Consider the following 14,237-nt stretch of genomic DNA (forward strand, 5'->3'; position numbering starts at 1 on the left):
AGGGGTCAATATAATCGACTATTCTCCACCTGCCCGAAGCAGCCGTTGTGGGAAAAATTTAAAATAATAATAATAATAAATAAATAATAATAAAAATGACCTCTGCCGATCAAACTCCCAACCCACAACTAAGTCTTAAGTGTGTATATATATATGGGCAACACACACACTAAATAAAAAAGATGTTAGTAAGTAAAAGTGTTTTAAAAAAGATTGTTAAATTTTCAGATTAACACCCGTACGATTTTCACTACAGTGTTAGGGTTAGGTAGGTAATGATGTGGGTGTTAATCTCAAGATTTACGAAAAGATTTTCCAAAAAAAACTCAGTTTGTAAGGAATAAATGTTTGTTGATCGTATTTGAGAAAGATGTCTCGATGGTGAAGGACAGTGTTAGAAATGGAAAGTAAACTTACAATTCCCGCCAATTAGAATGAGGTCATTGGTAACCATAGGTACATATATATGTGTGTGTATTTACGTATGATTGGTAGTGTGTCTGTTTATTTGACTCTCACTCTCCTTCGTTTCTCTGTCTTTTTTCTTGGATTGTTCGTAAACGTTCATAAGAGAAAGTAGCAATTGAAACGATGTGTAAGAGGAATAGAAATAGTTAATTTACACAGGGGTCAATATAATCGACTATTCTCCACCTGCCCGAAGCAGCCATTGTGGGAAAAATTTTAAATAATAATAATAATAAATAAATAATGATAATAATGACCTCTGCCGATCAAACTCCCAACCCACAACTAAGTCTTAAGTGTATATATATATGGGCAACACACACACTAAATAAAAAAGATGTTAGTAAGTAAAAGTGTTTTAAAAAAGATTGTTAAATTTTCAGATTAACACCCGTACGATTTTCACTACAGTGTTAGGGTTAGGGTTTGTTAGGGTTAGGTAGGTAATGATGCGGGTGTTAATCTCAAGATTTATGAAAAGATTTTGACAAAAACTCACAGTTTGTTGGGAATAAATGTTTGTTGATCGTACTTGAGAAAGATGTCTTGATGGTGAAGGACGGAATTAGAAATGGAAAGTAAACTTACAATTCCCGCCAATTAGAATGAGGTCATTGGTAACCATAGGTACATATATATGTGTGTATTTACGTATGATTGGTAGTGTGTCTGTTTATTTGACTCTCACTCTCCTTCGTTTCTCTGTCTTTTTTCTTGGATCGTTCGTAAACGTTCATAAGAGAAAGTAGTAATTGAAACGATATGTAAGAGGAATAGAAATAGTTAATTTTAGAGGGGCAAAGTAATTTTGTATGTAGTTTTAGTATCTGTCATTAGAGTATCGAAATGTGATTGTTTCAGTTTTGATCTTTTTGTATTTGTTGTTGGATTGATCGTAAATGTTCATAAGAGAAAGTAGGAGTTGAAAGGATTTGTATTAGAAAGAGGAAATTAGATTTTATTAGGGAGAAAATGTTTACTGCTGTAGTTTTATGGATTTTATTCATTATTAGGAAATTTTTGGAGTGAAAAAATGACGCAGTGACCTAACAAATTGTATTTAGAATATTAATTGCGATTGTTCAATCGAAGAAATTTGGAATTGTGTAAATGTATGAATTTTAAACATACACACACACAGAGAAAATTTGCCCTTTATAGTATAGATAAATCACAATAATGCTTGTTTGTGTTTAGCTATAAATAAGTTTCTTGAAAGATTATCATGCCAAAAAATGACTGCTCCAATTCATATGCAAATATCCAAAATTTACAAAAGCTTTTTCACTCATGTTGACATAAGTATTTTTAACTTACTCAATATTTTTATTCTACAATTTTTTTTTTGTTTTTAGTGATAAAGAAAGTGATGATTTTGAGGTAAGTTTTTTTTTTTTTTTTTTTTTTTTTTTTTTTTTCTCTTTATTGAAATAACTTTGCTACTGTTTAGTTTATTTATTCTATTTAAAAGGTTTTCTTTTTATGATGTTATTTCTTTTCTGAGCACTAAAACTTGTTCAACTCCAACAACTGAGAGTTTTCAAAGAGCACCCTGAGTAAGAGAGTGTATTGCTTAATTTGTTTGCAATTCAATATTCTTAGGGCTATGGTTACTGTGAAAATTTGTTTTTTAAAATAAGATTTGATGATTTGGAGTTGCCAAGTAAAAGTGCCTGTGCGATGTCACCTAAAAGTGCCCGTGCAACAACATATAATAGCACCTGTGTGGTAACATGTAAAAGCACGTGTGCAGCAACACACGTAGAAATGCCCATGTGGTGATACGTAAAGTGTCCATGCAGTGCCATGTAAAAGTATCCATGCAGTGACTTGTAAAAGCATCCGTGCGGGGACATGTAAAATTGCCCGTGTGGGGACATGTAAAACTGCCCATGTGGCGACATGTAAAACCGCCCGTGCAGCGACATGTAAAGCCATCAGAACTACTGTCACACATGCTATCAGTGCCAGCCTTAGAACCACTCTTAAAAACTATATTTTAAGTTTAATAATTATACAAACAGATGAAAGACAGTGTTGTTGGTGTAGGGATTGCCATTTATGTTGCCAACCTCTTCATGGTATGGTGAGACAGTCTTTTGAAGCAGTGCCTAGCAACTAGTAACATCCACTTAGCTATGTACTCTCGATACGTCAACGACATTAACCTTGTCGTGAAAAGAAATACACATATGAACAATATACTGAATGAAGAACAGATAATTACAATTATACAACACATAGTTGACTAAAGGTTACTGTAGACTACCCCTCTAAACACCCCAGAAATAGATTATCTGTCCTAGAGCTGTGGATAGAAAATACTATGTTCAACAGAACTGTTAAACTCTGTTTACTCCATTCACACTATTATAAGCCTATGGTTAAGCCACTGGTAATCTGTAGTGACTCAACAGTGTCAGGTACTACCAAAATGAACATCCTTATGGCAGACTTAGAGCAATGAAGAACATATCCCCACTATGCCAACCACAAGAACGACAACACATCCAGCAACATTCCAGTTACACACAGTATGATAGAATCAGAGTGTACAAAGGAGTGGAAACAAGATTTGAATACATTTTAAGAGATGATGAAAGCGGTATATGCCCACTATACCACAACAAGTTCTGGAATAGGTTGGAGAGAGACACCAACAAAAGAAATAAAAATAGTACTTGGTATGATAAGAATTTTCACAGTGTACTGTTTATTGATGCTACACCTATGAACAAGTTAAGTAGGACATTTAAGAAAATTTTACGCACAACTGGCCTTAAGATCAAAGTTGTAGAAAAGACAGGTAGGACTATCAAATCTATATTAAGTAAGTCATACCCATTTGATAGAATCATGTGTCAAAATAATTGTGTAGTATGTTCTACAAACCCACATATGAACTGCAAAACGAATAACACTGTATACCAGATTAAGTGCCAGGAAGGGACTTGCACGGTTCTCTTGAAGTCCTATATTGGTGAGACATCTAGAAGCATCAATGACAGGTTCAAAGAACACATGGACAACTACATTGAGAAAAAAACCAAACTCCATCTTTTATCAACATACTGTAGACTGCCACAATGGCTCCTTAGGGAGACTTAGGTTAGACATCCTATCTACACATACCACTGATGCAATGCTGAGACAAGTCACCGAAGCTGTCTGTATACAGGAATACAAATCCACCCTCAACCGTTATTCCAAATGGGGTAACACTCTGATTCCACCTGGGAGTACCCATTCATAATCACCTCTTTCTCTCATTTACATGTAGAAATCCATATATACATATTGAGAGGTATGATACTGAAATATATTTATGTAATTATATTTAGTCGTATGAATGTACATAGATTAATATGTATGTACGTATGTGTATTTTAGCGTGTGCGTATTTGTATGTGTATGAGTGTGTATATGCATGTACGTATGGGTATGTATGTATGCACATATATGCATATTCTGTAAGATTATATGTATATATGTGTTTATATGATTGTGTGTGCTTGTACATATGTATAAGTAGGTTTATATTTGCATGTATGTATCTAAGACATTGTATCCATTCACCGTTAGATGGTGGTGAAAGGAACATATATATGTACAACCTTCAACAGAGTTGTATAGGATCTCTTCAGTTTCGCTCACAGATTGAAACATTTTTTTTTTTTTTAACTAAACAGTTTGATACTTTGTATACTGGTGTAATTTCTTATGCTGAACATAGTTTACTTTCAACATTTTTGACAAAATTTGATATTTTAGAAGTTATTTCTTATTAAAGTTGTCATATTTGGGTAATTTTAAGCAATCAATGACACGTATTCAGCTGAAGAAAGCTACTGCTGTATGCAATAGTAATCAAAGAGCAACAACTTCCAGATCATCTCTACTAAATGTCACCACTCTGTTCTATTTTATTTTTGTTTACTGCCTGTGTTGCATATTATATGGTTTGTTTGTTTTTTTTTGTTTTTTTTTATCGCCTCTGTACAAGTGGTGACAATGCAAATGTACAAAGAGGTGACCAAAAAGTGAAAAAGAGGAAAGCGTGTAATATGCAACACAAGCAGTAAACAAAAATAAAATAGAACAGAGTGGGGACATTTCGTAGAGATGACGCACACATGCATAAATACATATATACATACATATGTACATACATACATATATGCTTATATGCATGCATACACATGTACACATGCATACATACATGCACACATACATAAAAACATATATATCATGAACTAACTGTTACTTTCTTAGATGCAGCATGAAGTTTTGTTAGTAAATAGGTCATGGTTTCAGAACGACAAAAATATTAAATGAAACTAACGATTTTTGTGTGTTCTTAAATGGCTTACAAACATCTTCTATACTGCAATTATTTATATATATATATATATATATATATATATATATATATATATATATATATATATATACACACATACACATGCACACACATATATATACACACGCATGCATACATATGTATATACATTGTGTCTCTCATTTTGACTTACAGATACCTGAACGAAATACTCTGATCTTTTATCAAGGTGAAAAGGAAAAAGAACAAACTACATATGAAGGTAAGTTAATATTAATGTTTCCCCTTCCTCTAGGTTGTAATAATAGTAATTGCTTATACAGGAAACAATGCCACAAATAATACAAAAAAATAATAGGAGTACATTTTACTTGATAGACCTTACTATTTGAGTAATATTTTTTTTATCAACCTCAGAAGGAAGAAAGGCAAAACTTCTACCTTGCTACATTTAAATTTCAAATATAAATGGAGGAAACTAAATATTGTACATTCTAAGTTTAAATTCATACATGGTTAGCTTAGCCTTTCGTCTCTTAGAGATAGATAATTACCAATAATTATCTTGGAATATTCATCATCATCATCTTTCTGTTTTCCATGCGGGCATGGGTTGGATGGTTTGACCAGAGCTGACAAGCCAGAGAGCTGCACCAGGTTTGTTTTTTGGGGCTTGATTTCCACAGCTGGCTGCCCTTCCTAACACCAACCACTTTACTGTGTAAGCTGGATGTTTTTAACATGGCACCAGCATGGGTGCTTGTGTGTGGCACCAGCACAGACTCTTGCAGGCCAATCCTCTTTACCAGAGGATGCAGTCTTAACACTTCTAGTGTGGTGCCAGATATCTTGGGCCTTTTTCATCTCATGACTATTTAAAAAATAATCTTTTTTTTTTTTAATGTAAGTAATTCAATTTAAAAGTTTGCTACCTTTTTATTCAAATGTTATTAATCTGTTTTAAAAACATTCCTTTACCATAAAGTTTCACTATTTTAAGCAATTTTTGATATCAACTCACCAGAGATTTCTTCGTTTTCCATGATACAAAACTTCCTGTTTTAAAGTATTCAGATTTAAAACTTTGCATTTTATAGTTTAATATCAGAACCTTTTAAGATACATTCCAAGTGTCACCTTAATTAGGACAGTTAGTTTACTAATTCCCTCCAAAAACTTGATTTTCAAAATTAATTGAAATAGCATAGATTGTGTACTTATATAAACATATGTACAAGAAAGGAGTAAAAATGACACTGTCTGTATTATAGATCCTCCTGATGAATTTTTTGAGGTTACAAAAGCAGATGTGATGACTATGATGCTTGATCTTCAGAAAAGATTGTGAGTTAATAAATAGATAAATTTTGATTATTTTTTTTATTTTATTTTTTTAACCTTTTAGCTTTCAGATAACTCAATTAAGTGTAATTCATATTCATGTTGTTTTGAATTAATCATGCATTATCTCATAGCTTCAAGATTTCAATGATGTGATTGTTTATTGTTATGACTCAGTAGGGTAAGTGTGAGAGGCCTGATCTAGCTGGCTTTAGCATAAACTAGGTCAATTATTTGAGCTGGGTGTAGCCAGCTTAAATGCTAAAAGAGTTAAACAGTATAACTTCTAATTTCCATATATATTTCTCCAGACCTGTGTCTCACATAGCTTTATTTCATGTTTGTATAATTTGCAGGTATAGGTGTCCTGGAGCTGGAATAGACTTCTTAGAATTAACAAAATAATTCTAAGTTGTTGCTGTTTAACTCCAGCTCAGTTCTGATTGACCAAAACCATGACCATCCTGTTTTTTTGTATATCTAAGACTAAGTCACTGCAAGGTTACTCCAACTTATTTTGGAAAAACCTTGTTTTTCAGTGAATTAAACTGAAGTTAAGTAAATCTAGAAAGCAATATAATCATATAATATACTAATATATTATAATATTCCCTTTTCATTATATTGGGATTTAAAGTAAAAACAAGACTTGATACCTAAGTATCTCAGAAATTTCAATGCTACCCAAATTTGCACAGTGCTGTCTATGGGTATCATGAGAACCATATCACATTATCTCATTTAAAGTCACAATGTTAAGTATAGGGATATGTGGATAATCTCAGCAATAAACTATATTTTCCTTATGTCTTAGTCTGAGGAAGACCAGTGCCTACATTTGCAGGCCAGCCAAGACTAATGAAGTTTAAACAGTTGTTCAGACTTCAGTAAGTTAATATCTGCAGGAAAAATAGGGACTGAGAGGGAATTCCAGAGTGATGACATTGTGAAGAGGAAGGGTTGGGAGGAGTTGTTAGTATGAGAATTAGGGACAGAGATATAACAGGAGGTGGCAGGTGGATCTGAAGGAGATAATGCATGTAAGAAACTAATTCAGAGGAACATTGTTGTAATGGTGAGAGAATAGAGTGATGAGACAGCATATCTGTAGATCAGACTTTTGTAGTGTCTTGGTGAATCAGTTGGATGGCATTTCTATTGATGATAGTAGGGGGTCTAATGTTTGTGAGTGTCTTAGATGTGGGGGGCAGTATTCCAATATGGGTTTTACTTTGTAGAGGGTCAACTATTGATCAGAAGTGAAGTATTTTCTGACCCTGAAGGGGATGTCTAGTCTCTGGGATACAAATTCAGCTATGTTATATATATATATAGGGGCCACTAGGAAGATTCATTGGGTATTTGTAGCAATTTTAAGGGGTTTTGATTGCATATGGTTCAGTCTTGGAGAAAGCAAAGTACAAGATTGTTTCTTTGATATGGCCAGTGATTTTGTTTTGTGCTTTTGAAGGAGACTAGATTGTCTTGTTGCTTGATGAAGAAGGTTTTTCATGTCTTTGTTCAAGGAGGATTGCTGGTTCGGTGTGAGATATCTAGGTTGTATTTTGGTAAGGTAATGCTTATGTGTTAACGGTTAAAGAATTGTGTGTTATAAGTAAGAATGAGAACTGGAAGGGTATTGGGGAGCATAATCATCCTTTGTGTTTCCATACAGTAAGCATAATCTCTCATGCTAGAAATGGTTAAAGGTTTTGCTGATGCCCAATGCAGCAACATTACTTTTGCTGAACATCTTCAGGACAAAGTACCATTTGTAATATGGGAGAGCAGATTCCTAGATCCGGAGTCTAAAAAAAACAGCCGTAGTCAATGAAGAGAGAAAGAGTGTGTGACTTGAAATATTGGAGATTATTGCTTGCAGCTGTTTCCATCATGTTTTATATGAGATAGTGGCCGTTGCCAGTACCGCCTGACTGGCCTTTGTGCGGGTGACACGTAAAAGCACCCACTACACTCTCAGAGTGGTTGGTATTAGAAAGGGCATCCAGCTGTAGAAACTCTGCCAAATCAGATTGGAGCCTGGTGTAGCCATCTGGTTTCACCAATCCTCAGTCAGATCGTCCAACCCATGCTAGCATGAAAAGCGGACGTTAAACGGTGATGATGATGAGTGAGAGAAATAGTGGGAACAATAGGTCAATGGTTGGCAAGGTTAGAAAGTTTGCCTTTTTATGAATACTAGTATGTTTCCAAAGATTGGATTAGCTCTACATAGAGAGAAAGATTGAAACATCTAATGCTGATATGAACTTTCTCTACTTTGATCATTTGAAGACAAATGAAAGGGCATTGTCAGGGCTGGTGGCATTACTGGCTTTGAGTGACCAGAAATGTGATGAGACAGCAGCTTTGCTGAGTGTGTGCAGTGTGGAGTTGTAGACAAATGTGGAAGATTTTTCTTTGATAGTAGTGTTTATGGAGTTATCATGGTTGAGAGGTAGGAGTAAGAAGTTACTACAAAGTCAACAAATCCTTGTGGTAGGGGACTTGAAGGATCAGCGGCAGTTTGTAAATAATGAAAACATCATTTTGATTAGTAGTCTTGTAGGAGTTGTGGGCTTTGTTCTTTTCCTGTACTGCTACAGTGCAAACTGTACCAAAGCACTCAGCTGCTAAATAAATGTCTCTCCAACTTAATATTTTTGAATATTTAAAATTATTATTATGTCTCATAATATCTTAAAATAACTATAATGCTTATTAAATTACATTTCACTGATTCTTCACAGAAATTACATTGCATAAAGTTTGTTCATAGTAATTTTTCTTTATGGTAATTCTTTGAGATATCCAAGTTCTTGAATAAAAATACAATGCAATTTAAATATTTATAGCAAAGAATAATATTTAATGAAATTGTTAATTTTTTTTTCTTTTAATGAAAGGAAAACGTCTGTTCTGGCTCTAAGAAATACTTTCCTCAAATGGCTTACTGAATATCATCTAGACATTTAAAATATACATTTTAAAATATATTGTTACATGAAAACTAATTTCTGTTTACCATTTATTTTGGTGTTTAATATGAACAGCCGAGACCTTGAAAACGTGCCTTTAATGACAAAATCTGCAAAAGAAGCTAAACTGTTTCAAAAGTATGCAAAATACAAAAAAGCAACTATAAGAATACATTTTCCTGATCGTATGGTATTGCAGGGAACATTCCATCCTAGAGAAGATGGTATGTAGATTTTTATTTCTAGAATTTTTTTTTTTAAATAGTACTTGTCAAATAATCCAGTATAAAGTTAATAATACAGAAATAAATGTATTTATACCGAGCACTCAGAGAGTGCAAACATCCGCCAAGGCAACACCAATGTTTTCTCAACGATTAGCCAGAGATGATTTTTAAAATGAGAATATCTGAAATAAACTTGACTGCTCTCACAAACAAGAATACTAAAAATGAACCCGACCGCTCTTAAAAATTAAGTTTAAAAAAAAATGGAAAAATAATCCAGAATCCTTGTCTGGTACCTGATCAATCCCAATGGTTGTCATGGAATGTGAAGGTGGCTGTAGAAAATTTAGTAACAGTAATAAATAGTTTATCCTTATCTAATAACAAACCAAAGTTAACAAATTCACCATTCAAAATAGTTACAGCGTATAGGGAGATAATTGAGAAAAACTTGAAAGTTAACGTAAGATTGTAATCAATCCAGAATCCTTGTCCTGTACCAGATCGATCCCAAGATATAATCTGTTCATGCCAGTCACGAGGCCAAACATCCCTGAAAGTTTCATCCAAATCCATCCAGTGGTTCTTGAGATATCTTGTCCACGGACAAACAAACACGACTGAAAACAATACCTCCCCCTTTGCTAAGGCGGAGGTAATAATCTAGCATAGAATGAGATATGTATTTTATATTTTCTACTGCAACAAGTGGATAATTGTGTAGTCTATAAAGTGCAATAAAACTGAAGTAAACTTTTAAATGAAAATAAAAGTAAATTAGGTAACTATGTAGTTATTCATTTTCTCTCTTTTACTTTGAGTTAGAGGATGTCATGTAGGAAGAAAAATTGATGAAAAATTACCAATGATGATACTAGGATTCATGAGTGTTTCTTTAAGCACAAATTAGTAGGGAACAGCTCTTGACAAGATAGAAATATACAAGTACACTCAAAGCATTTACAATTTGTATTTAGGGTTGTTTTAAGTCAAGTAAAGATGTAAATTAGAACCAGAAATCCATTTCATTTGTTCTAGATTCCTGGAATAGTTCCCCAAACCATTATTTTCTAGAAACAATATCCTTAAAATTTATCAGCAGTAAGTTTGATAATCTGATTTGGTTGCACATTTATTAAATAGTATTTGTGTTTAACTGTGAAGATGAGAGGAATGACACCTAAATAGATCATCAAGGAAACATATGACCATTTAAGGGGTTATTACATATTCAGAAATATTTTGTTTTATTGAACTAAGGCAAAAGATTCAGGAATGTATAAATATTGACTACGGAAATATTTGGTTTGTATTTGTTTCTTTGGAAACAAATAAAAATAATTCACGGTTTGCTCAGAAGATATATTAAAGAAATAAATCATAGATAATACCAAGTTCTGTTACTGTAATCATAATTTATTGATATTAATCAGTGTAATTATGTATTAATGTTACAGTGGCTGCTTTACATCAGTTTGTGAGAGACAACTTAGAAGATAGTAAGACAGTATTTCATCTCTGTAAGTATAATTAATTAATTATTGTCTTTTCATTTACTTTCCTGTGTGTATGTGTGAGCGTCATTCTACCACTTGATCACTTGAACAAAGTTATTGTTATATAAACTATAGTGTGTTAAGCATTCTTGCTGGAATAAGCCTTTCAGCATAATACAGTTTCACTGCTAACGATAATCCTACCCTTGTTTCCTTTCCACATAAGGATTTTTAATCTCAGATTAAGCACACTACATTGTATATAAATTATAACACAGAAGTAATTTTTCATTTGAAACTAGTTGTAATTCTTGTGAACTAGAGAACTAGAGTTGTTCTCGTATGCAATTTTAATAGTTCTACATACAGTTATGTATATGGATGGTAAATTATACACCATTAGCTGACTATAGAGCGTGCTTACCTATTGGTCCATGATTTGTATATGTGGCTGTGTGGTGGGCTCTAGATTCAAACCAGGACCACCTAGTTGCACTATACTTTTGGGCAAGTGTTTTCTACCATATCATGTGTATCATTTGTTGATTTATCAATATAAGATATAAATTTGATGAGAAAAAAATATAATAAAAACATTCTTTTACAAGAAGTTCCTTTCACATGGCGAAATGTTCCCTTTATACTCTGACTCAGAAATAAAATGAACTAATGATTGGCCTCTTGGAAATCTATGACTAATGATACCAAAATAAACAAACTGCCTGTGCTGTATTAATGTCACCCCTAGAGATATTTACTTTTCAGAGATTCAGTCCTCTTGGTTCTACATTATACACCACAGATCAGGCGACCTCTATAAACAGTGTATTACTTTAAATGTTTTCTAATATTGCTAATGATTCTGCCAGCTTGCTGTCTTCACATTCTGAGTTCAATTTCCACCAAGGTCAACTTTGCCTTTCATCCTAAAATTTGAAATCAATATTGCTAGAAGGACTTGCATTCATCAGGAGAGGATAGTTGATTAAACTGATCTCCAATAATTGACTGGTACTTCATTTTATTGATCCCAGAAGGATGATAAGCAAAATTATTTGAACTGCAAATGTAAAAATTAATGACTAAATACCATAATTGATAGGTGTTTTGTTAGCTTTCATAGCTGAAGTGAAATCCATTGTCATTTAGCCATCTTTAAACCACTTCATAGCAATGTCTTATTTGATGACACAATGAATACTGCTCAGTGAGATTTTAGTTGTACTCTAAAGCAGTTTTGTGTGAGTTGTTTGATTGTTTTGCTTTTGAGAAGTTCTTTTTTTTTTATTTCAATAAAAATCTAAAATAAATTGTTTATTCTCTTTGCTCTGTTACAATCACATTTATAGAAAATCTAATAAAAACAAATGTTTAGAACATATTTGAACTGATATAAATGTTTAATTCACAAAACTGCTTTCATGTGCCAACTGCATATTAAATTAAGACAATTTTATTGACAGATATCTCTCCTCCAAAGCAAATTTTGAAAGACACGAGCGAAAACTTGATTTCAGTAAGTTATTACTACATCAATATATAACTGCTACAGTATTACAATACTGTTTCCACATTTTGACTGATCTGTTAGACTGAAAAATAGCTTTTATAGATTTATAACATAATTAACTCTTTACCATTTTAAAGGAGCATAAGATAAATGTAAATGTTGGTATTAGGAAGGGCATCCAACTGTAGAAAACCATGCCAAATCAGACTGGAGTCTGGTGCAGCCTTTCAGCTTACCAACCCTGGTCAAACTGTCCAAACCATGCCTGCATGGACAATGGACATTAAATGATGATGATGATTACAATACTTCTGCTTCAGTTTTGACTTAATTTCTTTCTATTTTATGTTTACATTCCTGGTAATTAGAATTATTTTTATCTAACTGAAGAATTATGTTAATCTTAGGAAACATGAATAAAAACGTCCAATGTTAACAAAGCCATGTGAGAACATTGTAATATTTACAGATCCCAATTTTGCTATTTTTTAAACATATCTATGAAAGGCACCAGATCCATTGTTGTAGTGAATGATATCTATATTTATATGAAATCAGACAATGATATACAGAAGTTGTGCACCATCCTATACAATTTATATTAATATTTGTCAGTTTATATTGTATGTCTTCAGTGATCTTCTGTGTGCCTTGTTCTATGTTTGATTTTTGGTTTTGTATTTTCTGATATAAATATATACAGCACTTTACTTGTATAGTGCCTCGTAGTGCTGCTATCTCTTTAATGTGTATAACTTTTGGAATGTCAGTTTATGAAAATATCAGGTTATCCCATAAGTTCTGTCCGAATTTTGAATAAAGAAAACAATTGATCAAATGTTATATTTAATTGAAATTTAATCATCAATGTACTTTCCCTGATTTTCTATGACTTCCTTCCATCTATTTACAAGCTTTTTAATCTCATCAATGTAAAACTCTTTTGGTTTCAAAGCGAAGAACTCTGAAATGTCAGTTTCGACCTCTTCCTGGCTTGTGAAAGTTATGTCCCCCAAATGATTCTGTAAACTACAAAACAAATGGTAGTTTGAAAGAGCAAGGTTAGGAGGATAAGGTGAATGAGGAATTTTTTCCCAACCAAGCTCTTCGATCTTCTGTGATGTGATCTTTGCAGTGTGGGATCACACATTGTCCTGATGAAACATCACTCCTTTTCGATTCACTAAAGCAGGTCTTTTTTTCTTCAAAGCTTGGTTCAAACGCTCTAATTACTGACAGTAGACTTGAGCATTGATTGTTGCATTAGGTGGTAACAATTCAAAGTGAATTACTCCTTTGTAATCCTACCAGATAGAGAGAAGAACCTTTTTTCCATGAAGTTACCTTCTCTGTTGTGATTGAGCTTTTTCCCTTTTACCAAGCCACTGTTTACGACGTTTAACATTTCGATAGAAGATCCATTTTTCCTCACCAGTCACAAGTCTATCCAAAAAGGGTGAAATGAGTTCGCGAGAATGGAGAGAAGAGCAGATGTCAACTCGAGATTTGTAGTTGCTTTCTGACAATTTATAAGGCACCCATTTTTTAAGTTTAGGAACCTTTCCAAGTTGTTGAAGTTGACGATGAACAGTTGTATGGTTTGAACTAAGCTTTATTGCCAATTCTTTAATTGATAATGCAGGATTTTCTTCAAGTAATGCCTCAAGGAGCTTATCATCAAACTCAACTGGACATCCTGTTCGATCTTCATCTTCAAGGCTGAAATCTCCACTTCTGGATTTAGCAAACCATCTTCTACAAGTTCTTTCATTCAAGCATTCTTTCCCATAAACTGAGTGTATGTTTCGAGTCTCTTCGGCTGCAGAGTTTCCTTTTTTGTACTCGTAAAGCATTATGTGCCTCAAATGCTCTTTGGAT

General features: G+C 33.2%; 1 protein-coding gene across 3 annotated transcripts in view; it reads left to right on the top strand.

Moving 5' to 3' along the window:
• LOC106871830 (tether containing UBX domain for GLUT4) overlaps positions 1-14,237 on the top strand; it is a 145,983-nt gene that overhangs the window by 107,950 nt on the left and 23,796 nt on the right. For all 3 annotated transcript variants that reach the window (XM_052967059.1, XM_014918544.2, XM_014918543.2), the window contains exons 10-15: positions 1,824-1,848; positions 5,003-5,069; positions 6,079-6,151; positions 9,202-9,350; positions 10,811-10,873; positions 12,313-12,365. In XM_052967059.1, coding sequence (XP_052823019.1) covers positions 1,824-1,848; positions 5,003-5,069; positions 6,079-6,151; positions 9,202-9,350; positions 10,811-10,873; positions 12,313-12,365 — 430 coding nt within the window. The remainder of the gene's footprint in view (positions 1-1,823; positions 1,849-5,002; positions 5,070-6,078; positions 6,152-9,201; positions 9,351-10,810; positions 10,874-12,312; positions 12,366-14,237) is intronic.

The sequence above is a fragment of the Octopus bimaculoides genome, chromosome 4 (assembly GCF_001194135.2).
Source record: "Octopus bimaculoides isolate UCB-OBI-ISO-001 chromosome 4, ASM119413v2, whole genome shotgun sequence".
NCBI lineage: Eukaryota > Metazoa > Mollusca > Cephalopoda > Octopoda > Octopodidae > Octopus > Octopus bimaculoides.